Source organism: Sphaerodactylus townsendi, linkage group LG11 (assembly GCF_021028975.2).
Source record: "Sphaerodactylus townsendi isolate TG3544 linkage group LG11, MPM_Stown_v2.3, whole genome shotgun sequence".
NCBI lineage: Eukaryota > Metazoa > Chordata > Lepidosauria > Squamata > Sphaerodactylidae > Sphaerodactylus > Sphaerodactylus townsendi.
Window position 1 is genome coordinate 2,294,438 of NC_059435.1, and position 27,697 is coordinate 2,322,134.

Genomic DNA, 27,697 nt, shown 5'->3' on the forward strand with positions numbered 1-27,697 from the left:
TTTAACAGCATTTAATACAAAATTCGGGCAATATGAATATTTAATAATGCCCTTCGGATTAGCTGGGGCCCCAGGGGCTTGCTATGGCCCTCGCACAAACGGCGCATTACATGACGTATTGTACAAGGGTAAGTAGCCGCATATTTAGATGATGTTTTGATTTTACTCACAGACCCTGGAAGCAGCATGAGGCTTTTAGTCCGGGAAGTTTTACAACGCTTACTTGATAACTCCCCTAACTTTGCCAAGATTGTCAAAGGCATGCTGCTTTCACCAAACCTCCATAGACTACCTTGGGCTATCGAATATCCTCAATGGACGGTCTAGGAATGGACCCGCTAAAGTGGCCGCAGTGGTTGACTGGCCTGCCCCCACCAATAGAAGGGAATTGCAATCTTTCTTAGCCTTTGCTAACTTCTATCAGACTTCATTCCCCATTTTGCCAAACTTGCCTTGTCAGCTCACTGATCTTTACGCACTAAAGGAGGAAAGGATCGCTTCTGCCGCCAAGCCCAGGGCCTCTCCCCTGGTCGCAGGTGAATGCCGAATTAGCCGCTCCAGCAGCTGAAAACAGCTTTCACAACTGAGCCAACCCTGACACATCCCGACCCTGAGCCTTCATCAAAGCCAGATTCACGTGGATGTTTCGGACAAAGGCTGGCTGCCCTCTTGCAGAAAAAAAATAAAGACAATAAATTGGTACCATGTGCTTATTTATCCAAAAATTTTCTTGGTTCGAACTAAACTGGACTGCTCGGAGATAAGGAAAACCGCTGCTATCAAACTTATGGCAAGTTGGAGCACTTCTTGGCGCCATTGGTTAGAAGGAGCCAAGCACCCCTTTCAAAGTCTGGCCGATCAGTATCGCAAAATTTGGCTGGGCGCTTTTCCACACCCCTCAAAATGTCCGCTTAAACAATTACGCCGCTGGCTGATTTTTCTTCCTCGCTTTTCCTTTTACGGGGTCCATTTTTTTCCCCGTAAAAGCAATAAGCTGGCTGATGCGCTATCCTCCGCTTCTCCCCGGGAGGGGTAGACGCATCTATCCCTACGGGGATATTCCACTTAATCGCCTTCTCTCCCTCTCCTCCTCCAGCTATAGGATTGGCTGTCACCCGCTCACAATCTCTTTCTATTACCCCCCCCCCCCCCACACCTATCCCAGCCATCGCCGTCCCTTCCCTTCAAGAACTCAAGGAGGCGGGATTACGCCGAGCTGCCAACAACAGAGGAAAAAAAGCATGCACAGCTACGCTTGGAGGATGGTGTTCGGTGAAAGAGTGTTGGTATCGATTCCTATACCCTCCTAAAAGCAGGTTCTTCAAGCATGCCATTAGCGATGCTTTCGGTCCTGTGGCTGGAGCACTTCGGGTTTGTGAAAACCCTTTCATCGCTTAGCCCGCCAGTTTTGAAGTGGCTTCTATGCATAAGCGCGACGTTGAGTGCTTACATTAAAGGGTGCGTTCCATGTAATGTGCGAGGTACAAGTCAATAGCGGGAAAAGCCTCATGGGTTACTGAAAACCTATCCCCGCGTCTTGCCTCCCTAATCTCTGGCAGAGTTATTTCTAATGGATTTTATCACTGACTTCTGGCTCTAACAGTCAATGGAACACTGTTTTGTGGGTGGTGGTGGATCTCTCTTTCTCCAAACGAAGAGCGATTTCATTCCTTTTGCACCACCATACCTTCAGCTCCCAAACCAGCCCCGTTGTTCATTTTCAACACATCTACCGCCTACATTCCTCTCCTGGAGAAGGTGGTATCGGATCGCGGGCCCTCAATTCATTTCTCGATTTTGGAAGGCTTTCCTGGAGTTAAGTTTGGGAACCACACCACAGCAAGTCAGCCAAATTCCCCTACCAATGCCGCGTTCAAAAGTGACGGGCAAAGTGAACAGGACGAACAGAACACTAAGAGCAATATTTACGCTTGTTATACAAACTACCATCAGGACGTAACTGGTGTGAATTGCTTCCCTTCGCAGAGAGTATTAGCTTACAATAATGCAATCTCATAAAGCAGCACGCCAGAAAACCCCTATCTCGGCGGAAGTCTCTGGTCGATCCTTCCGGCTAGTTGCCCAGCTGCTGGCTTTGAGGTATTGCAGCCACCAGAATTCAATCAATTGATTTTGTCACTAGCTGAAGGCTGGAAATCCGTAGTTCAGTCTACCTGTCCTAAAACAGAGGCTCTACAGGCCTAAAAGTTTCAGGCAGATAAACACACAGCTCAGAATTCCCCCCTTACGTGTTTGGAGCTTGGGTTTTATTTGTCCACTCAAAACCTTCCAGACGTGCATAAATACTCAAAACTTGGCAAGAAATTTGTGGGTCCCTTTCAGATAATACAAAAGTGATCAACGATGCATTTCGCCACTGCTTTCAGCTTAGATCTCGCCTAATTCACTCAAGTAACATTCATCCCGCCTTCCATTCTAGTGCATTATCAAGGAGGCTCCCCGCTTCCAGCGATGCCGTACGGCACGACCTCGAGGAGACACCGGCCTACTAGTTATAATTGATGGACATAAAGCATTATGAGATAGGCGACGCTATCCTGGACTCCTCGCTTTCGCAGCAACGCTTCTACAATATCTGAATTGTCATGGGTTGGCTATTCTTCTGGCCATAATCAATGGGTGTATAATGAGAATATGGGTGCCGCCTCTTTAATTGATGCTTTTCACCTAGCTTTTCGGGCCAAACCGGGGGAGGGTTAAAAAGGGTAGATTTCTTTTAGGGGAGGCAGAATGTAAGGGTCTCAGTCGTTCGTGTTTCCCTTACAGCCTAACCGCCTGACCTTGTGACGGAGAGATTCTTTTGGGTCCGGGCCCCGCCAGGACTCCGCACCAACCTTGTGAGAATGCTTATCTCGGCTGTTGCATAGTAGAATTCCGCTCTCATGAGAACGGGGCAAGGGGATGGGTTAGTCAGCATTATAACCTGCTGTTTGAGCCGATGCTCATTCCTGCCATGTCGTGTGTGTGTGCTTTCCAGGATGTCTGAATAAACGGACTTATAATCAAAAGCCTTTTTATTTCTGCTCTTTGGAATTCCTTACACCCGCACTTTTTGGGAAAAGGTGGGAACCAGTGCATGTTGGGAGTTGCAGTCCTGACATCCCACTCCCTCTAAGGCCCCCCTCCACCTGGCCTGTCCGGATGGGCACGGTGAAACACCCGGACAAGGCACGGAGCTGACACATGATGGCTGGCCACCCACTCGTTGAACCCAGAGGGGAGGTCCTTCCACTGGACCAAATATTGCAACCAACCCCTGTGCAACCGGGAATCAACGATGCCGCTAATTTCCCGATGCAAATCACCATTCACCTTGTACAGCTCAGCTGGGGGGAGGTTGGGGTGCCAAGCGTCCGGAGGGGCAGCTTTCTTTAACAGGCTAACATGAAAGACAGGGTGAACAAACTTAAAGTTCTTTGGAAGGTCAAATTCTACAGCTAATGGACTGACCACACGGGAAACGCGAAAGGGCCCGATAAACTTGGCACCCAGTTTCCTGGTCCCTGGGAGCCCCCGTAAGTTTTTGGTGGAAAGATACGCCCAATTGCCCATCACATAAACGATTGGTTGGCGTTTGCAGTCTGCAAAACGTTTGTAATCTGCCTTGGCTAAAGCCAATGAGTCCTGTACAATCCACCAGGTGGCACGTAGAGAAGCAATCCACTCCTGAAAGTCAGCTGGCCCATCCGGAATAGCGCCCTCTAGGGAAAACGGGTTATTATCCTGGCCATACACCACTCTGAAGGGACTCTGCCCGGTACTAGTATGAACAGCATTGTGTATGCGAATTTGGCAAAGAGGAGTAGGTCAGCCCAATTATCGTTGTGCTGGTTAACATAGCACTGCAGGTACTGTTCCAGAATCCCATTCACCCTCTCCGTTTGCCCGTCTGTGGCCACATGGTAGGCGGAAGACAACCCCAGTTCAACCCCCAGTAGCTTCATAAACTCCCGTCAGAAACTGGAGACAAATTGGGGCCCCCGCTGAGGCCAAATGGCATCATGAGGTACTCGAACTGGCCTAGAGGGGTATTGAAAGCAGTGAGGTGTTCCTGTCCCTCAGCAATGTGGACCCAAAAATACGCCTCCTGCAAATCCAGTTCGGTGAACACCTTGCCATTGGAGAGGTGTCCCAACAAGTCTTTGATAAAGGGAAGGGAGTATTTATTGTTTAGGGACACTGCATTCAGGTCTCTGTAGTCCATGCAGAGGCGGAGGGAGCTGTCCTTCTTGCAGAAAAGGACGGGGGCCCCCATGTGAGACTTGGACGTTCTAATGAAGCCTTGTGTCTGCTCGACTTAACTCCGTGAAAGCACCAGCTTGCGGGGGCCTCATCTGATACAGTTTCCCTTAAAGTTGGGCCCCTGACCAAGTTCGATTGAGCAGTTGGTACTGGCGGTGGGTGGCAGGCGGTCAGACTCTGCCTCGTCAAAGGCCTTAGTGAGATCACTGTGGGGCCCCGGGAGGGCGGAGGAGACTGTGGCACCATCAAAGAACCCGCCAAAAGTCAACTGCCATCACTGGAGTAGGCAGGGGGAGGAGCTGCGGGCTCTGGCAGGGCCCCACCAGGAGGGGCGGGGAGGCGAACGACCACCTGATGTCTGGGTCGTGGTGAGCTAACCAGGGTATGCCTAGCACTAGGGGGTAGCTGCCCCACTTGGCCACTACAAACTGCTGTTGCTCACTGTGCCCTGCAAATGATACGACCACCAGCTCCAACTTGTGGGTGGAAAGGCGCCCCCCCAGTACTGTACTGTCCATCTGCTTGAACCAGAGCAGCCATTTCAGTTTAACAAATCCAAGTCCTAATGCCGCCAACAAATCAGGGTGGATCAGGCACCTTCAAGCAACCCGAGTCAATGAGGGCCTCGGCACAGGTCTGGGTCTGAGACCCCGGGAGGGAGAGTGACTGCTATGACTATGGGCTCGGTGGAGAAAGCACTCACCCACTCCTTGGCGCCTCCAGGGATGACCTGGCCACCGACACTCCTTAAGCCAGGTTGTCATCATTTCCTGCTGGTGCACTGTAGTCCCGGTTGCCCGACACCTCAGAGTCACTCGTCCCCAGCTTGGGCAGCCAGGTTAAGGGTGGCTCCAGCTGTGGCGGGGCGGGACCTTTGGGAACCTTTCATGGGGTTCCTGGCCGCCAGGACCCTGGGTCCTACAGCTGCTGGGGTGCACAATTGCGGGCAAGACGTGACGAGGTGGCCGCCTTCTCCACAGTGCAGGCACAGGCCCAAGCAGCGACAGCGGGTGTGAGCGGATTCGGAGGGCTCCTCTCATCTCTTCTCGTTGTCCACGGCCTTCTCTGGCATACGGAGCGGCTGGTGTTGGGCACGGTTCCACTGGTGTTCCGACTGCTCCACTTGCCGGATCCACAGATTGGCATCCCCTGCCCCTCTGATCCATTCCATCAATGTCTCAGGGTCACCGTGAATCAGGGCCCATTATAGTACCTTGGGGTGAAGAGTGTCCTTGAAGAGCTGGACCAGGACCAACTAGGCGCTACTCCACGCAGCCGCTGGCTAGCTTCCGCGGAAGTCAGTGCGGCTTAACTCACTGGACGGAGCAGTTCCTTTGACGGCTAGCGCTAGAAGTTCCCGGCCCCGAGCCTTCTCTTCCGCCAAAGGATCCTAAAACCTCTGTCGTAGGGCCAGCAGGAACTGTTCTAGGTTGTAGAGTTCTGGCACATCTTCCTCTACTAGTCCCATAAGCCAATTAGCAGCCTCTCCCCGGAGCCGGGTCCCAATCTCAAACACTCTCTCCCGGTCCGAGTAGAAGCTGCCGGACCTCCATGTACGAACCCACTTGGATCAAGAAAAAGGCAAGTTCATCTGGGTTCCCATCAAAGTTCACCTGAAAACTTTTCCGAGGCCCTCTTTGGGACATGGGGCCTTGTTGGTAGGTTGGAGAACTCCTCCCTGCAGCGACCGACCTGCCGTCCTGGTGGTAGGGACTGTGGTCCAGTGTAAGGTCGGCCAGCTGTCCCCAGAGGGAGCGCAGTTCGGCTCTCAGTTCACCTTCCATGTCGTCCCCCTTGACCCCCTCCTTAGCTGTGGAGGGCTCAAGGGCCGTTTTCTCCCTTTCTCATTTGGCCATCAGGAACACCATTTGCTGCTGAAGGTCCGAAAGGACAGATTGTAGCTGGTCCCTCTCCCAAGGGACCTTCTCTAACCAGAGTCGCAGTGCCCCATAAGTGCACCGTTGCTTGTCCGCCTCGCAGTTCGATCCACTCCCCAGCGCTTGGGATTTGGTTAGGAGTGTCGCCAGGCACGCTCGTTCCCCATCCACATCTTTGCAGAGAGTGCCAACCCCTGTCCAGGATGAACAGCGGGGGGGGGGGTCACCCGCTTGTTTGGGTGTAGGCCGTCTCACCAGGGTCCCTTGTCCTGCTGGGGAGAGTCCAGGATAGTGGGCATAGGTTTGTTCTCCTGACCCAGCCATGTCTATAGGGGTCTGGGTTCGTGGTAGATCAATAAGAGTGAGTTCCAGCACAATGTAAGGCTGAACACACTCAGACAAAGCTAACTTTAGAAAAGGAACTTTATTGATTTATGTCGCCCTAACTACAGGGTGCTGGAACTGAGGATTCTTGTCCTCAGTTCCAGTATTTAAACTATTTACAAAGACAGACAGCAACCAATCAACTCTTCCCCTCCTCCCAGCTCCTGGTCTCCCATTGGCTCTGAAGCTCTGATAGAATGTAGCTTCTCAGTTTGTTTTCCTGTACTTTTTGGGAAAAGGCGGGAACCAGTGCATGTTGGGAGTTGCAGTCCTGACACCAGATAAGCCTCTGCCACTCAGGTGGAGGAGGTGGGAATCAAACCCGGTTCTCCAGATTAGAATCCACCTGCTCTTAACCACTACACCACGCTGGTCTCATAGTCTACCACTATAGTCATCCCATCTCCCAAGGGGTATTGTAGAGCTTGAAAGAATACAGAAAAGGGCAATCAAAATGTCTGAGTGGCTTTCCTTGCAGCTCCTTGGGCGGCAGTGTGTGTGTGTGGTGGTGGTGAGGGGGGTTAGCTTCAAAAACACAACAGAAACATGAGGGGGGACATGCACTGGCGTAATGCCCGTTGGGCAAGGTGGGCAGCTGCCCAGGGCATCACCTTGTGGGGGGCATCAAAATGCTGGGTTCGTTTTTGGGTATTTTAGTGGTTTTCCATTTTTGGCCTGCAGGGGGCGCAGTTATTAGGCTAGCGGCACCAAAATTTCAGCGTATCATCAGAAGACTGTCCTTATGCTACCCCCCAAGTTTGGTGAGGTTTGGTTCAGGGAGTCCAAAGTTATGGACTCCCAAAGGGGGTGCCCCTATCCCCCATTGTTTCCAATGGGAGCTAATAGGAGATGGGGCTACATTTTGAGGGTCCATAACTTTGGCCCCCCTAAACCAAACTGCACCAAACCTGGGGGGTATCATTAGGGCAGTCTCCTGATGAGACCCTGAAAGTTTTGAGACTGTGCCTTCAGAAATGTGCCCCCCCCCCCCCCACAGCCTGCAACCCCCATTGACAGCAATGCAGAAAACTCAATGCAGAACAAAGATTCTTGGGCACATTTCTAGGATGTTCCTGCAGGGGGTGCATTTTTGGATGTATCGGCACCAAAATTTCAGGGTATCGTTTGGAGATGATGCCCCCCCCCAAGCTTGGTGCAGTTTGGTTCAGGGGGCCCAAAGTTATGGACCCTCAAAACTGTAGCCCCCATCTCCTATTAGCTCCCATTGGAAACAATGTGGGATGGGGCACCCCCTTTGGCAGTCGATAACTTTGGACTCCCTGAACCAAACCTCACAAAACTTGGGGAGTAGCATAAGGACAGTCTCTTGATGATATGCTGAAATTGTGGTACTGATATGTATAAAAATGCACCCCCTGCAGGCACCAATATCCTGGTGCAAAAAAAATTTGGGCGTGGTGGAGTGGCCGCCCATGGGGGGGGGGGCGTTCAACTCAGGTTTTGCCCAGGGCTACAGTTTGCCCAGGGCTGCCTCGTTACACCCCTGGGGACATGAGGAAAGATTTAAAAGTGTGCAGGGTTGGGAGAGATCCATCTGTCCCTCTCTTCTCATGCAGCTTGTCCCTGGAGTCACACACAAACAGACAGGCAGGCGAGTCAGGACGGAAAGTCCTTTTGCACACAATGCCTAATGAATGGCACTCACTTCCCCCACATGCTGTGATGGCCTCTGGTTTGGATTGCATTAAAAGGAGATTAGAAATCCTGGGGGAGGAACCAGCAGTGCTCAAAGGAAGAGCACATGACTGCCGTCTTCAGCTGGAGTGGGCTGTGCCAGGCCGGGCGGGCGAAGGACTCCGCTGCACTGTGCTCCAGGCCATCGACCGCTCTGTCTCAGGCTTGGTGAGAGGCAGGAGGCAGAACCTGGAGAGGAATTCATGGGCTCTTTGAAGCCACTGCAGCAGCACACAGGACCATGGGGCACTTCTGATTTCGGATAGTGGAATTAGGTGTGAAGTATGCATGCATGGGGCAATTCAGTTGGGGTAGGGTCAGAAGCAGCCCTGAATGGGCATGCCAAGCGGAACCAGCCTCCAACACACGCAGGACTTCAATCACTGCAGAGTTTGTGGGGCTGACTCAGGATGCAGCCAAGGGCAAATCATATTTCTTATGGTTTAAAAGGGTTTGGATAGAAGCCATGGCATCGGATGCGGGCATCGCCCCCCACCCCCCACCCCCCACCCCTGTGCTACTCATTCTGCTGGAAAATCAGGCTACCTAAATTCTTGTCAGCTGAGGGAGAAGACAAGAGTCTCCCTTGATATTTTTACACACACACACACACACACACACACACACACACACACACACACACACACACACACACACACACACGGGATTTCTACCAGGAAAGCAGCAGATAGGGAAGGATACCAAAAAGTAAAGAGAAGAATAGTAGTTGAAGACAGACAAGAGAAGGTGCCGCAGCCCCTTTGCACACAGTTCAGGAGGGCAGGGAGCGGATCTACCGCATGACACAACTATGCTCTGGGCTGCTCTTCTCCACATTTGGAGCTCTCCATGTAATCCACTTGGTCTCTGCATTACATCAGCCTGATATCAGATGCAGTCAAGAAGGGCAAACCAAAGCCAGCGAGAAGTGGTGGGTCTCTCCTCAACTTGTACAGTGACAGCAGAGCCCCCCCTCCCCCCAGGCCTGGAAATCAGCTCTGCTATCTTGGATGCTCCCTGAATCAACCAGTTGCAAACCAGCTTTTTATTGTGCCAGACATTTGGCTGGGAAACAGAAGTAAAGGCGGTGCCAGCCTCTCCCTTGTCTGGGATGGCAGATCTCCCTAAAGCCCCAGGAAGACCAAGAGCACCTGCTGCTCCTGGGGCTACTTTGTTCCAAGCAAAGTTTTTCCAGACATAAAATCCTGTGGAAAGAAACCTTCAAAGGGACATTTTTATGGCAGCTTTGAAATTCACGGCACACATCAGTGTTGTGCCGCTGACCCCCACAGACCACCCTCCACTCACCCAAGGGATGTTTTCTCACAGGTCGCAGGCAAAAGACATCCACTGAAAGACTGTGGTCATTTTAGAGCACCACAATTCTACTTGGATGAACACATGCTGCCACCATGGCAGCAACTTTACCCCAAGGTTATCAAGTCTGGCTTGGGAAACTCCTGGAAATTTGGAGTAATGCCTAGAGAGAGCAGTTTCTGAAGAGGGAGGGGAGTTCTACAGGGATATGATCTCATGTCCTGTGATGACACATCCTGTAATGCCATACCCTGGTCAAAGGTCATCTCCTCCAACATTTCCCCTTTCTTTGAGGTTACTTCCTCCTATCAAAATTTAAATTTTCCACTTCATACTACGAATTTATTGTTATGGTTTTCAATCAGCAAACGGACAACCCACCCACCCTACTGTATGAGCTGTAATATTAATGTTAGAGAATTAGGAACACTCACTCCCACCCCCCAAAAAGATATTTTAAAACAAGGCTTCCTAAAGCCTCTTTGGAGACTTGCCAGCTGCAGACTTTATAAACTAGTAGGCAGAACTTTGCTACCTGCCTTCAGATTTGGGGGTTCTCACTGGAAAGAAGCCATGCCAAGCACTGCCTCCTCTGACTGGCCTGGGGACTTTTCAGGAATTGGATGGATCAACTTTGACTGCACCTCCTTCGTGTCTACAACAAAAGACCAGGCGCCTCCATTGACTTTGCTTCCCCTGTTGGCATGGGCAGACACTGTCAGCATCAGGGACTTCCTTGAATCAACCCTCCAGGATTGCTCAGGGGAGTGAAAATCTTTCACCTAATATCATTTTCACTCCCCCCTCCCCTAACACACCTTTTACCCCCACCTCATCTCATTTGTAGGCTTCTGCATGTCATACTAAACCTTTGATCCTACATTTCTGGGTTGGTAAAACTGGCTGCTATCCAATTATATTTAATTCAATCTTTTAAAAAAGCATGTAAAAAAGCTCTCGGGACCGCCCTATCCCCAAGGGGTTCTTTACTGTCATTAGAAGCAACAATTGATCAATTGCTCCCAGACTCTGACATACCGAAAGAAAAGACAAAGTCCAGACCTAGAGCTTTCATTCTCTGTAGTCACTCTAGGATTTTTTTCTCCTAGACTCTGTGGGATATCACAGAGTCCACCCTAAGAAGTTGCCATAACTGCACACAAATACCAGTTGCCGGATCAAGTGTTCCCACGAAGGCCTTTGACAGACAGTATTCCAATTACCAAAGGGGTCAAACAGGGCTGCGTCCTGGCCCCCACTCTCTTCAATCTTTTCTTAAGTGACCTCCCCTCTGCCCTTTCAGCAATGAACAGCCATGCCCCAAAACTGGGTACATCCATGTATCAATTCTGCTCTATGCAGATGACGCTGTCCTTCTCTCTCGATCCAGAGTTGGCCTCAGACGCTTAATGAAGCGCTGTGTGGATTACTGTGAATCCAACAGACTGACACCACTTAATTATGAAAAAAACCAAGGTATTGGTCTTCTCTAGGAGCTTTAAGAAGCTCACATGGGCAATGAAAAGCACCCAAATTGAAATAGCAGGTTAAGTGCTATAAATACCTTGGCCTTCTCATTCTCCTCTTCTTACTAACCTTTCATGGGCAAACTCCAGAGGAAGCGCCGCTCTCCTAGCTACAAAAGCTAATAGTATGTCAGCACTTCACTTCACGTTTCTTTTTACAGCAGTGGCCACTTTCCTTTATCCTCCTCACCTGCCCTCAAATTTTTTTCAATGCCAAAAGTCTCCTAAAGAGATTGCTTCTAGAATTACCGGAGTACCAACTTGGATCCGAGCTATTAACTACTCCTTGAATTCTCTTCAATCCATATTTTTCACAAGATAACTGGAATCCCAAATTAGCGTGCCCTATGCAAGCTCCTTTTTTTGTCTGGAGTTAGGTCAAAACTCCTCTTGAATCAGCCGCTTGGCTGAGGACTTTTAGATTCTGGCTCATGCCAATTCATTTTCTTCTCGGACTGTAACTCTCCCTGGATCCAATCCGTCTCGCTCGTTTCTGACACCCATTCCAACCCCTGGTTTCCATCATTGAAGAAAAATGGCCTCTATCAGACTGTCAGTGGATTCACTTTCGTGCCCTTTGTCCCTATTCATAGAAGCTTATAGGAAATTAAAAAGCGGTCAACTATTGGATAGAGAGTTTCCTCCACCCTCTAATCACCGCAGCCAAGAAAATGTGTCTCCCCCCCTGTATTTTTTTCTCTCTCCCATTTGAACGGGGCCACTCTCAGTTAACAATTGCCACACTACCTGGTATTGGCTTGTAATGGGAACCCTGTTCAAAAGGAGAAAGCCTATAATGCTCGCCAGGTTTAATAAAGTTATGCCTCTTCTGCCTTGTTACATGGGCAGATTTAATAAGCTTTGAAGAAAAGGCTAAAAGATTGTGCCCATGTAACGAAGGCTCAGTTGAATCTCTGGCCCACCGATTACTTCACTGTCTCAGATTCAAGGAAATCAGATCCAAGTATGTGAATCTCACTCCTTTACATTTACCCTATCTCCCCAATTTAATTAGATTACACTACTTTTGGACAACCCTGATCCTTCTCTCTGTATGATAGTGGCAGACTTTCTCCTGGAAATTACTAAATGCCAGTAGATTTCCTTCGTCCTAACATGTATATCCTGTATTGTATATGTTTTAATCTGTTTTTATTATTGTTGTACTGCTGTCTATGCCAATAAAGGCTTGCTAAAAGAAGAAGTTGCCATTACCTCCAGGTGAACTGATATCTGGAGATCGACCCATTGGAAGGGGTCTTCTGCTGGATGATGGGAGACTGTCTTGCTTGGGTGTTCATCACCTTCTCTCAAGGTGGCAGGAAAAATTCTGTTGACCACTCCCACTTGCCCTGCTGATGTCATCAAGCTCCAGTATCTGAATGCCGCAGAGGGACTTACACAAAAAACGGAACAAACGACAACAAATAACTCAACAGGGCCTGAGACTCTTAAGGTCTAACTAAACTGACGTGGCCAACTAACAAGAAAATGTAGACTCAAGAGGAACCTAATGAAACAGTGAACCAGAGCACATTGTCGGGGAGACCAACAACAGGGCGAGTCAAGATGGTCTCCCATCATCCAGCAGAAGACCCCTTCATGGTGAGTATCCAATGGGTTGTTCTACTGGATAGTGGGAGACCGTCTTGCTTGGGACTTCCCAAGCAGTACCCCAATTATAGGGCGGGCCCAATTAATCCCCCACAATGTGCTCCAGGACACGCCTACCAAAGGAAGCCTGGACCGCATCAATGGAAGAGAGTCGGTAGTAGCGTACAAAAGATGGAGAAGCGGCTCTGCAAATCTCCTTGATGGGCACCTGCTTAACCAAGGCTGCGTTAGCTGCAGCACTTCTGGTTGAATGAGCGGTTAGAGCCACCGGGATAGGAAGGCGGCTGGCCTTATGGGCTTCTACAATGCAAGCTCTAATGTTTGAACTTACAGCTGCCGTGGACATGGCCTCACCCAACCTAGGAGGAGCCACAATGATAAAAAGGCACTCTGACTTCCTGAAGGATTCAGATCGGATAAGGAAGGCCTTAAGGGAGCAGCACACGTCCAGGTGGTCCCAGAGATGCTCCCTAGGGTGTTTGGGATCCGGACAAAAGTTTGGAAGGACAACCTCCTGTCTAAGATGGAACCTAGAGTCCACCTTGGGTCTGAAGGATGGATCCAGCTTAAGAACCACCTTATCAGGGAAAAAATGGCAAAAATGTGAATTGGTGGAAAGCACCTTAATCTCCGAAACCCGTCTAGCCGATGTTATCGCCACCAGGAAAAGCAGTTTCATTCTTAACCACCTAAGGTGGACTGGACGAGTTCGAAGGGAGACCTGGTGAGAGCATCCAACACTGAATGCAATCTCCAAGTAGGGAACCTATGAACCACGGGGGGCTGTGACAACTTAACCCCCTTCAGGAAGCTGACAACATCCGGATGTCTAGTGAGGGCTACCCCCTGCTGGGATAACCGTAGCCAAGGCTGCTAATTGACGCCTGAGAGTGGAACTACGGAGCCCGCTCTGGAACCAATCCTGAAAAAAACGTAGGATGTCAGCTAACAAGGGTGCCACTGGGTCTACCCTTTTACGTGAACACCAGCGTACGAAGGCTTTCCAGGATGAGTTATAAATTCTAATCGTAGACCCTCTCCTGGCCGCTAACATGGTGTCTACTACATCCCTGGAGTAGCCCTTGTCTGTCATCCTGCTCCCCTCAATAGCCAAGCGGTCAGATTGAATCGACCTGGGTCTGAGTGAACTATGGTGCATTAGAAGATCTGGAACTACTGGCAACACAAAGGGAGAGGCACTGCAAAGCTCCTGGATCACTGAGAACCAAGGACGACGAGGCCAATTTGGAGCCACCAGAATCAGCAACCTCCTCTCTCGTTGAACCCAGTGCAGGAGCCTGGACAGCACCGCAAACGGGGGAAAGGCGTAAAGAAGACCACTTGGCCAACTGGTGGACAGGGCGTTGGTGTTTAGCGCCTGTGGATGGTAAAATCTGGACAGAAACGTCGGAACCTGTTTGTTCTCCTGAGAGGCGAAGAGGTCTGTCGTAGGAATCCCGAATCTCTCGGTGATCGATAGAAACACTGTGTGGTTCAGCCTCCACTCCGCCTCCCTGATCTTGGATCTGCTGAGCCAGTCTGCTTCCACATTCAAGACACCTCGAACATGCTCCGTTCGTAGGGAGGTCAGATTCGCCTCCGCCCATATCAGAATCTTGAAGGCTTCCTGGTGTAGATCAGACAATCTGGAGCCTCCCTGATGGTTGATATAACACTTCGCGGATATATTGTCCGTGTGGATGATGACATGACTTCGAAAGATCTTTCAGCAAAAATGTTTCAGAGCCAAAAAGATCACTCTGACTTCCAGGACATTGATGGGCATCTGTTGCAGATGTTCTGGCCAACTGCCCTGAGCATATAGGGATTCCAGTGTTGCACCCCAACCTATGAGGCTGGCATCTGTGAAGATGTGATAAGGCTCTGGAATTGAGAAAACCTTCCCTGAAGTCAGTTGTCGGTGCTGCAACCACCACTTCAGACTGACCTTCACAGTTGTGGGAAGACGAAGTGGCCTGTCCATCCTGAGGATGATCTGTGTGACAAAAGGGCGAAGCAGAGCCTGTAAGGGCCTGACATGGGCCTTTCCCCACTGAATCATGTCCATTGTAGAAAGTAGAAGACCCAGGAGGCTCGCCAACTGTAGTAAACTGCTCATGCTGCGTTTCAATGTCTGCAGTACTGCCTGATGGCTCTTCTGAACCTTGTTCTCGGGCACCGATAACGTGCAGTTGGTGGTGTTTACCTAGGTGCTCTATCATTCGAGACGGAGTTGTGGAGCTCTTTTCCTGATTGATCATGAACCCGTTGTAAAGATGCTGGTTGAGCTCACTCTTCTGATTGCCGTCCGGCCTTGACAGAATTCCTTCGGCCGGGTGAGGAGCCAGAATCCTCCATAGTAACCTTGTTTGTGGCCTTATCTTAGATGTGTGAAACTAGCATTCCGTTCCCATGAGAATGTGACCGGGTGGTAGGGGGGGGGGGGACGGTTATAACCTGTAGTTTCGGAGGGAGCAGGCAGTCTTGCCATTCCGTGTATGTGTGCTTTCTGAAGTGTCTGAATAAACGGACTTTGAATCAATGCCTTTTATTTCTGCTTCTTTCGGAATTCCTTACACCCGTGATCCGACAGTATTTGTTGTACCTGGAGGACATCCCTTTTCGCTGACTCCCCTGACCTTGACCGAATCAGGATGTCATCCAGTTACGGATGCAAATGTATGCCCTGGCTCCTGAGAAGAGCTATAGGGGCCACTAAGACCTTTGTGAAGACACGGGGAACTGTCGCTAACCCGAAGGGAAGGGCTATGAACTGGAAATGACTCTGCCCGATGGCAAACCTGAGGTATCGTTGGTGGGCCCGATGGATAGGAACATGCAAATACACCTCGGACAAGTCCAAGGAAGTCAAGAAGTCTCAGTGTTGAATGGCTTCTACTGTAGAACGAAGAGATTCCATCCGAAATCTGAATCATCTGATATGTTTGTTGACATGTCTCAGGTTGAGAATGGCTCTGGTGTCCCCATTCTTCTTGGGGACTGTAAAGAACAAAGAATATGTCCCTTTGAACCATTGATGCTCTGGAACAGGTTGGATGGCGTGAATGTCCACTAGGTGCTGAACTGCCAACCTCAACCGAGAGGCCTTGTTCAGGTTGGAACTGACCGGGGAGGGAATGAATCGGTTCTTTGGCCAATGCCTGAATTCTAAGGAGTAGCTTTCTGAAACAACCTCCCTGACCCAGGCGTCTATGTGTTCTCCTATCTACACGTGGCTGAAGGCCGAAAGATGCCCCCCAATGGGAAGGCTCTGGCAGTCATGTCTTGTTTCCGCCCGTCTCGGAACAGAAACCCTTACTAGCCTTGCCCTGGGATCTGAACTCCTGTCTTTTATGGAAGGATGACTGATTTTGCCAAGAGTGTCTTCTCCCATCCCTACTGGAACGGAAGGATGGGCGAAAAGATTGAAAGGACTGCCTTGGCACAAATTTGGGTTTTTCTGCACACACCAAATGTGGCATGGTCTTTTTATGGTCTTTCGTTTCTACCAGAATGTGGTCCAGTTCTGTGCCTAAGAGGATGCCAGCCTGAAAATCAAAGCTAGACACTACCGTCTTTGAAAGAATATCCGCCTGCCACGGCTTGAGCCAGATTAAGCGATGCACCACTGAGGCGGTGGCCATGGTGTGTGAGGAATTGAGGAATGCATCCAGCATGTCATCGGCTAAGAAGACAGAAGCCATTAGCACCTGCTCAACACCCCCCCCCCACCCTGATCCTCTGGGGGAATGCGTGCCAGCAGTCGCTGAAGCCATACGATGGCGGCTGGAGCCAGAATCTTGGCCGACATGGCTGTGCCCTCATGCACCCTGCGTTGTAGATGATCCGCCTTTTTCTCCAAGGGATCCTTCTTAATGGACCCCTCCCCGTCCCTATACACTAGGCCACCCGAATGCAAGGCTGAAACTGGCCCATCAACTAAGGGGGTCCTAGTGAGGGAAGTGAGATGGTCAGGAGTAAGATAAAGCTTCTTAAAGGCAGGTGGAAACCCCTTATTTTTAGCCTGCCCCATCCATTCTTTTTTAAACTTTCTCTCAAATATCTCAGGGAGTGGGAAATATTTTTGAGATTCCTCATCCTTGGGAAATATGGAGGCTAACCCCTTGGGACAACCCTTGATAGGTTTGGAGATATCCTTAGCACCGGGGTCCTCCGCATTTGCTGTTATGCAATTCAAGCGCTGTAATGGTCTTTGACAATAGAAAAGAAATATCCTCAGATTTAAAAAGTCTATGAGACTGTTCAGAGGTTTCTGCCTGAGGCGATTCTGGCTCTGATAAATGGTCAGAGTCCTGGTCTACCTCCCCCTCTGAAAAGTCACTCAGATCTGTACTAGGGGAAGAGTCTCGCCATAGCCTGTCCCTGTCAGATCTCCTAGGAGACCTGGATCTGCCCCAGGCTCTAACAGGCAGGGGTCTAGAAGACGAATGAGGGCTACAGTAACGCCCCCACCTCCTCCCTGATGGATTCCTTCATCAACGAAACCAGGCGATCTGGGGTGAAATTAGCCCACTCGAAGCCCGGCCGGGTTGCAACGGGGCCAGAAACCGCCTCCCCTCCAGAATCTTGCCTGCGCACCAGCGCTGAAGACACTGTGCTCAGGACCACTGCAGAAGGTAGCTGACTCCACAGGCCTGCTCGCTGGTTCAGACGCTGCCAGCGCCTCAGAGCCCGTTGTCTCCTGGCCCTCGGAACGGCTGCGGCGTCAACGCAGAGGCCCGGCTGAGGACGAGCGCCTCAGACTGCCTTGCTTGCGGCCGTTCTCTCTCGACGGGGACCACTGGCCAAGCCGCTGGCTGCGCTGTGTCCCCAGAGCCTCTTCCTCTCTCCCAGCCCTCCGGCTGTGCGAGAAGGAGCCGCCCGTCTTGAACGCCGCTCTAGTGCTCTCCGTGATTGAGCGCACAAAACACTCTCATGGTGGAGAAAATGGCATCGACGCCATTATCACGAAGAACTTCTGGCGGGAAAATCCTCCAGTTTGTCCCCTCCTTCACACTCACCCCACAGACCACAGAGGAACAGGGGGGGAGGGGTGTGGGGGGGATTAAGGATGTACACAGGGGAAAATCGAAACACACAAACACAAAAAACACTTTCCTTTGAAGAGCCTACAAAAGAACCTGCTCTCCCTGATCAAGGCAGGAAGATACTGGGGCTTGATGACATCAGCAGGGCAAGTGGGAGTGGTCAACAGAATTTTTCCTGCCTCCTTGAGAGAAGCTGATGAACACCCAAGCAAGACGGTCTCCCACCATCCAGTAGAACAACTATCACGCTGGGGGAACTCTAGGAATCTCTTGAGACTGGTAACCCTGTTCTTGGCCTCTACAATCTTTTAATCATGACTAGAGAACGGGAAACTGTAGGCTCCCTCAAATCCAGCTTGTTTCCTCATACCACAATTAAGGGTTACATTAGCACAGATCTTAAGCACTTTAACCAGCTTTAAACCACACCCTCTAACTAGGTTCAGAACCTGTTCAGAGGAAACTGGTTGGCATCAATTATAACAACACTGATGCTAAAAAAAAGAAGACCCAGTTCACAGGGTCTGCTCCTACCCTCTTAGTTAAGGCATCAGCATGGTGCATGTGCACTGTTCAACTTTTCCAGAACAGCTATAGAGCAAAAGCAACTTTCTATCCTGTGAAGAACAACTCTGGCATCATCCCATGTATCAAATGGTGGCAGAACAAACAACCAAGACAATGAAGGACATCCCAGTTCATACTTCTAAAAAACATGGCTACTTACCAACCATTGCACTGACTTCTCCTGCCATTAATAAGTCTATAGTGTTGTTGTAGAGGTTCACATCAATTATACCTTTTCGAATAGTTTCTCCTACTTTGGCTCCCAGTAACACTGACCCAGTAGTTTCAAAAATAGAAGCCAAAATGCAGGCCTGGCGCAAAGTGACTACCCCAGAACCCACAGCTGTACCAAAAGAATTGGCCACATCGTTTGCTCCGACTGAGAATGCCAAGATAAAGGCAATTATAAACCCTGCAATGACCATCCATAAGTATTCATCTGTTGCCATTTTCCCAGGTGTGTTTCTTCTTTGTAAATATTGAACTATACAAATCAGTAGAACACAAAAACAGCTTTGGAAAGCTGATTCCTTGTAAACCGTGAATTGCCTCCGGAGAGTGCTGCTTAGTGTGAGAGTTTGCAGAAACTGTTAACTGTTGATTTTCAAATTAATGTCCATACTGCTTCTTTGGTAGGTTTCTGTCATTAATAAAACTCTTTCCATGTTTTGCTTCAACAGTATTCCGGCTGCAGTGCTTCCTCCTGCAACAGAGAAAAAACTTCTAAGACTACAAAGTACAAACTGTTCAAATCAAATACTGGGATCAAACAATGATATGAGGAACTGCTGAAAGAAAATCCGTTCTGACAAGATTATGACAAAATCTATTTTTTTAAAGCAGCAATTTCTGCATCATTGTCCCGCCAAACTATATTGATAACAGAAGAGTTAGCTTATATTTCCCTAAAATCTTTTTATTCCAGACGTAGAGGACAGCCCATCAGCCTACCTTGTGCCTACGATCCCTCCCGATTCTATTATACGCAGATGATGCTGTTCTAGTATCGAGAACTCCAGTTGGGATGCGGAGGGCATTAGCTGCATTCTCAACTTATTGTGAAAAAGAAGAACTGACAATTAACATAAATAAAACAAAAGTGATGGCATGTGGAAAGCGCCCTCCCAAAAGATCTTGGTCAATAAACAGAAACAGACTAGAACAAGTTGACAAATTTAAGTATTTAGGTGTCGTGGTTCAAGCTTCAGGGAGCCATGTTACTCACTGTAATATGATAACTGAGCGGGTAGAAAAGACAATATATGCAGTGCTGAAGTTCTTCCGTACTAAAGGGGGTTTCTATGTACCAGCAGCACTAAAATTATACCAAGCTAAAATATTGACACAACTTCTATACGGTGTCTATTTGGGGATTGCACAATCGAGTATGATACAGCTAGAAAGGCTACAGTCCAAATTTTTCAGAGCAATCCTTCAGCTTCCTCCAGGAGTCCCAAATACATTTATTAGGCTTGAAACGGGAGTAATGAGCCTGAATGATAAGATAATGTAACAACGGTATATAAATGGATACAGTTACACACTAGTTCAAATGGTCTCAGCCCTTTCTAGCAAAAGATCCATATAAACCCTCATTAGGCTCCAAAGAGATGGAGAAGTGCCTTAATAAATGTGGCCTTCCATATAACACCCGTATGATCAAAAATTGGGATCACTTTAAAAGTGAACTTGCAAAGAATCAAAAGATGTATCACGACAGTCCTGATCTGGCAAGATATTCAGATTTTTCCTCTATGCTATATACACAGAAATATATCACTGCCCCTGCTCCTTATTTAACTTATCTGGATAACAAAGATCTAAGGAGAGCTTTTACTCTTGCAAGAAGTGCACATTTACCTTCTGCTGTCTTAGAAGGAAAATATCAAAAGATACCTTACGCTGCAAGGTTATGTTCTTGCTCTCTGAACTCTGTAGAAACTATAGAGCATATGTTATTAAAGTGTCCCCTTTATGAGGAAGCAAGGAAAAAATGCCTGTCACATCTACTACACAAAATGACATATTGTTCAAGTAAGTTTGTTGCCGAAGAAACTATTACAAGATAAGAAGGAGAATATTGCTAAATGGGTAGCAAAATTCTGTCTATTCATTATGAAAAAGAAAAAATGAAAAAACATCAATAAGTAAAGAGCCTGTTGAATTTGCTGCACTCCCTGACGAGGCAGGAAGATACTGGGGCAAGATGGCTATGGCCCGCCTACAGGAAGTGACCAAAGTATATTTCCTGCCTCCTTGATTGATGGTGGAGAATAACCCAAACAAGATGGCCTACACCATCCAGGAGAACAATACATTACTATAGTGGTCTTCAACTTTTGCAGGCAGGATAAACCCCACCCCCACAAGTAGCAGCATGGGACACACTGTGCAGCAAAGTCACCTGCAATCAGAATCACATGACAAGAAGCAGAAGAGGGTACAGCTTTAGGATGAACAAGAGACCTCAGAGATCTCCCCTCTTCTCCCCTCTCCTAGGCTGGGCCACTGTGGCAGTGAAATTCAAACACCCTCTCCAGCGCTTGTGGTATAGATTCCATCTTGGAAGAGGCAGGGCTGTGCTGAGTATTAGCACCTAGGGGTGGGGATCCCTCCCGAGCCCTGAGGGGGAAGCTGGTGGAAATTGGAAAAACCTCGTATTTGAGTACCGGCACATTTTTTGCAAAAAAAAGGCAGCCCTGGGAAAAGGGGGGGTGTCTCTCGCCACAAGGGCAGGCTGTGAATACTGGAGGACCAGTTGGTGCAGCCACAAGCCCAAAAAGGTTGCTCCATCAAGGACTCTGCAGGCTTTGCAGGACTCTGCAGCACACAGGCTGAAGGGTGCTGAGCTCTTCACACAGCTAAAGCCTTCCCATCACGGTCTGCAGATAATTACATTCCAAGAAATGCTGGTGCCTGTAAAGTGTTTGAGCTAGAGATTCAAAATTTGCAAAAATTCCAAATTCCTATAAATGCTTAAATATTTAAAATATTTATAAACCCGCCAGGACCTAAAGCAGGCAATAACAATATAAAAATGATTTGGTAAAAAGCATTAGAACAACAACTATAGAAAGACCTTAAAACCAAAATACCTTATGAACCACCAGCAGGGTATGTATTCTCCCTTTGCCCAGGCTCAGACTCCACCCCCACCCCACAAAGTTCTCTTATCGCCTTGCAGGGAAAAAAAAACACCCCTCATCTCTTCTGGAGGCTATTCCAGAGGCAGGGGGCCTCAGTGGAAAAAGCCCAGCCTGGATCAATGCAGTACAGACTTTAAGACTACAGGGGTACTAATAACAGGCCTGGCTTGGAAGGACAGAACTGCTGCCTGATAACATGCAGCAAGAGGCGGTCCTTCAAGTATGTGGCCCAGGTCACCAGGGGCTTGAAAGGTAAACATCAGAACCCTGAATTGGAGGAAGGAGGGGGAGGAGGAGGAGAGGAGAGGAGAGGAGGGGGAGGAGAGGAGGAGTAGTTTGGATTTATACTAAACTTTCATCTCCTCTAAGGAGTCTCAAAACAGCTTACAATCCCCTTCCTTTCATCTCCCCACAGCAGCCACCTTGTGAGGTAGAAGAGGCTGAGGGAGTTTGAAGAAAACTGTGACTAGCCCAAAGCCACCCAGCAGGCTTCATGTGTAGAAGTGGAGATACAAATCTTATTCTCCAAATAACAGCCGCTCATATGAAGGTGTGGGACATCAAACCCAGCTCTCCAGTTTGGAGTCCACCTGCTCTTAGCAACTACATTAGTAGTGGACCCAGACACTAATTGGCATCCAGTGAAAGGACCTCAGAATAGGAATGCCATGCTTCTAAAGGCTGGCCCCAGGCTGCTGCATTTTGTACCAGCTCCAGCTTCTAGACTATCTTCAAGGACAGTCCCACGTAGAGTAATCTAGCCCTGAGGCTACTGAGCATGGATCAGTGTGGCCAGATCAGGCATTTACAAGCAGGTACTGGTAGCTAACTTCTGAACTTGATAAGCTGGGGTGAAATAATTTCTCACTTTCACAGACACCTTTTTCCTTCAGCAAAAACTGAACACTGTCAATGGCAGGAATAACACCTCTATGTAAAGCAGTGGCCCTTCCTGCCAGCATCATGTCCATTTTATCTGGATTACCCTCCAGTTTGGACTTCCTCCCTTAGTAAAGATGTAAATTTTCCAAAAATGTTTAAACCACAAAAATTGGGGGGGGGAGGGAAGAGAGCTTTTTCAGAACAATAGTATTTTTTTATCCCCCCCCCCTCCTGTTCCCACAGCCCTTCCCACTGCTACCCCTCAGACACTTGGCCCACAGCACCAAAACCCTGGGCCAGGACACGGGCAGCTGCAGCTGGCAGCTTATTCAGTCAGCTGTATTGATGCTCACCTGCCCAGAAACTTCAGATTATCTCATTACAAAGAAATGAAACAAAACATTAATCACCCATCCACTCCACTATATTACAGAGTGGGTACATATATCAAATATAACCCTATCTGAATCCATGAGTAGGTAAACAAACATTCTAGGATCAACAACAAAATACTTTTTTTTAGTTAAGCTTTCTCTATGCTCCAAAAAACATGGAGGTTGTAAATTAACCAGAGATTAATTTTTGAGCCATGTAAACAGTCCACATGCTTTCTCACAAATTAGCTTCCAAGCATGTAATCTTGCTTTAGGATTTCAGTTGGGTATCTGAAGAAGTTCTGAGAATGTGCCCCTGACAGATATTCAGCAGGTTCAGCTCATTCTGCAGTAAATACTTGCTACATACGCACCTAATGAATTCAGCCTGATGCATCCATGAACCCATGTATCAATAATTTATTATGTCATGGACATAATAAAGAATAAAATTTACATTAACAGTGTCCCTTTTAATTAAGTGGTCCTTTTTAATTAAGATGCATACACAAACATATATATCAAAAAGAAAGCTAGGTCAAAAAGGAAGCTAAAATTCTTCTTTCTATGTGACGTTCCACATTGTAAAAGAGATACTGGAATCTCCCATCTGCTGTAGGACTGATGAGTAATAGAAATTATGCTATGGAGAGTGACAATGAAATTGAGGTGCCCCAGTGATCTCCATGGAAGAAAATTACATCCTTTTGAGTGGGCAGTCACTTCCACAGCATATCAGGCACAGTTTTCTGGATGTGTTGAAGCCACAGGACAATCCAGAGAAGAGTTACTCCACTCTAAACCTTATGGAAATGCATATGGGACTCTTGTTTTCCCCCCTGCAGTTGAAGCAATGTAAAAGAGCTGCTACATTATCTTTAAATTACATTCCCTTTAATTTTTTTTAAGCATTATTCCAAAAAAAGCAATTCCTGCATAAAGCTTTGAATTGGTTTCAACATTTAAACTTACTTGTTTGTTTTCTCCTAACGAAATATTTCAATTGAAGTACTTCTTGCTATGGGCTATACAATTTACACCAAGTACTTTTAAAATATGATATTTAATGTGTCAAAATAAACATACCGCTACTAAATCAGATTGCCGTCTGTGTAGGGCTTTGTAGAATATTTTCTAATTATTTTTTTCTGGAAAACCCTCATTACTGCATAGGATTGTACATTTAAAAATGCCACAAAATTTACAAGCCTATTTTTATGTGTCAGGGGAATTGTAGGTGATTGAGATGCATTCCTAACTCAATGTAATTGCTACAAGATACATGTAACCAGCCTGCTACACATTACCACTTCCATTCTGGGGCATTCTTTCTTTGATCTTAACTTTATGGCTTCACACACTGAGTAGATAACTAGGCTTTCCCCTGAAACTCTGGTCCCGTGAGAACCAGGATCGTTTGCGTTATCTCATGGGGGCAGGATGCCAGGTGGCTCTCTGTCTCTACCTGTTGCTGACCTTGGCGCGCTGCAGCTCCAAACTAATTTTTTCTCACATTTCTTGGGGAAATGGGACTAACATCAGAATAAAGTTTCGCCAGAACTGGCTTTATCAAGCTGGGTTCTTCGATGTCTATCAATAAATGCTGCTGATCAACAATACAAAGACTGTTTATTGCTTCAAGGTTCAAGAACTAACATTATGAACATCAACAAAAAGATAGAAATCTTAGAATACTAATGAACCATATAAATATGCCAAAGCTCTTAAACTATACTATTCCAAGGGCAGAGGGTGGGGGGGGAGCGCATCCAGAGGTGGGATTCAGGGGGTTCCAAAGGTTCTGTAGAACCTGTTGTTAACATTTAAAATATCACTTTTTAATACTTAAAATATTTTTATTAAGTATTAATATTTTTAATACTTAAAATAAAAAGTGGTATTAAAAAATTTTTAAAATACTTTTTAACGGTCATTATTTGAATCCCACCACCATCGGAACCTGTTGTTAAAATGTTTGAATCCCACCACTGGGCGCATCACATGAACAGCCTGCCCTGAATCCATTGGCAGCTCTGAAAACCCCATAAACTTGCAGTTCTCCACTCTTAGGAGCACACTATGCTATAACGGTTTTACATTACAGAATGCTTTTACATTAATTAATTAATTAATTAATTAATTAATTAATTAATTAATTAATTAATTAATTATTCCACTCATATACCACCCTCCCCCGGAGGGCTCAGGGCGGTTTACAACAATAACAACAGACAAGTGGATAGATAAAATACTGTACAGAGTACTGGTCCTCAAGTTAAAATACAGTGCTCAGTTACCATAACCATTTTAAATACAGATAGCGTCTGACTATTAAAACTCCTCTAAGAGGGGAACAGCGGGCCTTAGTTGTTAACGGGCACGTATATCAGCATCTGGCCTCCCCAAAAGCCCGGCGGAATAGCTCAGTCTTACAGGCCCTGTGGAACTCGTTAAGGTCCCGCAGGGCCCGGACAGCTGGAGGGAGAGCATTCCACCAGGCAGGGGCCTGAGCTGTAAAAGCCCTGGCCCTAGTGGAGGCCAGCCGCATCATGGAGGGGGTGGGGATCACCAGCAGATTGGCCAGACGGTCTCATAGGTACAAGGGTCCCAGACCGCGTAAGGCCTTAAAGGTTAACACCAGTACCTTGAAGATGATTCGGTACCTTGAAGATGATTTACATTACAAAATGATTTACATTACAAAAGTACCTTGAAGATGATTTACATTACAAAATCTAATATTACTTTCTGTCCCTCATCATTTTGCATTATTGACACTGTAAATCTTTGGGAAAGGGCTTGTTTTTCTCATACTACGCAAAGTGCTCTGTTTATTTTAAGCTCCATAAAAGTTCCACAAATTCAGACAAGCTTTGCTGAGAATTGTAGAACAGAAGCCAAGTAGAGGAGATCTTTCATTAAGACAAAATGACACTTTCAAGAAACCTAAGAAGTGTAAAACTGCACCATCCTCTCAAACTGGGGAGAGAGATTCCGAGTTGACACACTTGTCCTCCTGACCCCCCCAGGAGGACATCCCAAGCCAAAGGGGAAGGGTTAAGTGGGGCAGCTGCAGAGCCAAGTTCAGAGTCCAAGGGAATGGCAGCTAATTGCCAACTAAGAGCCAAACGCCAGGCACAAAGGAAATAAGCAGGATGAGGGGGTGAATATTAATGGTTTATCCTTAAATTTCCTCTGAGGGAATCCAGGGCAAACCTTACTAAATCACACAGCTTGTTTATATGTGGCAGCTTGCCTTTGCAGATCTTTGCTTTGAGAGAGCCCATGCTGGAAGATCTTAATTCCTATACTTTACCTGAAAGAGCCATGAATACTACTCCAAGTTGCAGCTGAATAAACCCTCTGGTATTTATTACAACAAAATATCCAATGGCAAGGACAGTCAAACAAATAACATTAATTTCCTTATTTTTTTACACCATAATAATTGGCATTTATATTCAAGCATGATGTAGAAACCTAATGAGAAATCACTATTAAGCTACAAAAATTAAGAAGCAAAGTTACAAATATGAACAAGTCTTCAGACCAAAGAAAACAACAGGGTTCTTCTTCCACTGCCAACCTCTAACCACAAAGAATAAGAACTGAACCCTTCTGCAAGCTGGAATTAAAATTGGTGGTTGTTTTGCAGCAGTCTGCACACAATCTGTGCTTAATTTGGGTTTAATCAGCATATTCAAATATTACCCGTGTAATGTTTTCCGCTCTGTTCTAGTAGTATTAAAGATCTGGAGTCCAATGTCAGACAATTATGTGGTCATTCTTTTTTTTTTTTTAGGAGGTTGGAGTCACAATAAAATATTTAAATTTAACACACCACCGCAAGTAGGGTAATTAAAATAGTTCTAGCCAAATTACATCTCTCTATGGTTTTTAATTATTTGCAACGACTACCAAAAACGATGCAAAGCTTAGCCTTAAAATGTAAGGAGAATGACATTAGTCCTAAAAAACCCTGCCAATTCCCAAGTTCATCTGTTCAGCCTCAATCGCAAAGCAGGACAAACACTGGTACATCGCAGTTTGAAAACTGAGACCTGCATTACTATCGTCATCTACAAAATAATTTGGAGGAATGCCACCAGTTTCAATTGCCCAGCCTCTCTAACCTTCCTCAAAGTCTACACATTTTCCACATTTTAAACATAGCCCTATATTGTGAGTCAACAATTTCTGTCCCAGTTTAGATGACACACGGGATTTACTTCCACTCGTTTGCTGAACTTCACGCTGCACTAAAAAGAGGTAAAAGTACTTTTGACATGTAGGAGATATTACCACCCAGTACATAATCTGAGCCCAAATCTTCATGATATTCCACTTCCAGTAAATATTAAAAACTCCAAGAGAAAAAAAACTTTTGATAAAAACGTTCTGAGTAAACAAATATGTCCAACTTACTCTGTGCCTCATAGCTGTTTTAGACAGAGAAGAGCCCATTAAATTCTTCAAGCAACTCTGCTTTGCTGGTCACAAGTGCATTCCTCCCTCTAAAATAGACGTCCAATCATAAACAGCTCAGAGCTCACAAGTGGAGCAAACTTGTTCAGAGCAACCTGCACAAAACACCCCCAAGCAGAGACCTGCAAACAAGACAACACTCAAAAGCATCAAGCAGAGCTCTATATACACAAGGTGACGCTCTGCCAAGGGTGGGCACTGAAAAACACAGCGCAGCATCGTGATGACACGAGTTCAACCAGCCAATCCTAATGAAGCCTATTTTGAAGAGGGTGCTTGGCAGCCCTCTCCTCTCCTCCCCTTCCCTGACCTCAAGCTGGAAGCTGGTTTCTGTCTCTCAGAATCAATCATATTAAAGTCCACTTGCACAGAAAAATAGAACTGCCAAGACTGACATACAACAAAGCTACACAAGCAGAAAAGCAAGTTGAACGGTATACATTTTTGGTAACACTAAGAACAGCTATCTTTGTAGAAGATTCAGACACACAATGAATTTTCAAGCTGAATGGGCAAAAG

At 47.2% G+C, this 27,697-nt stretch overlaps 1 protein-coding gene across 1 annotated transcript in view; it reads right to left on the minus strand.

The window, feature by feature from the left end:
* The window catches only part of SLC20A2 (solute carrier family 20 member 2), a 152,382-nt gene that overhangs the window by 44,204 nt on the left and 80,481 nt on the right, over positions 1–27,697 (minus strand). The window contains 1 exon segment of the mRNA XM_048510649.1: positions 18,452–18,994. Within this exon segment, the coding sequence (XP_048366606.1) occupies positions 18,452–18,740 (289 nt within the window). The 5' untranslated portion in view covers positions 18,741–18,994.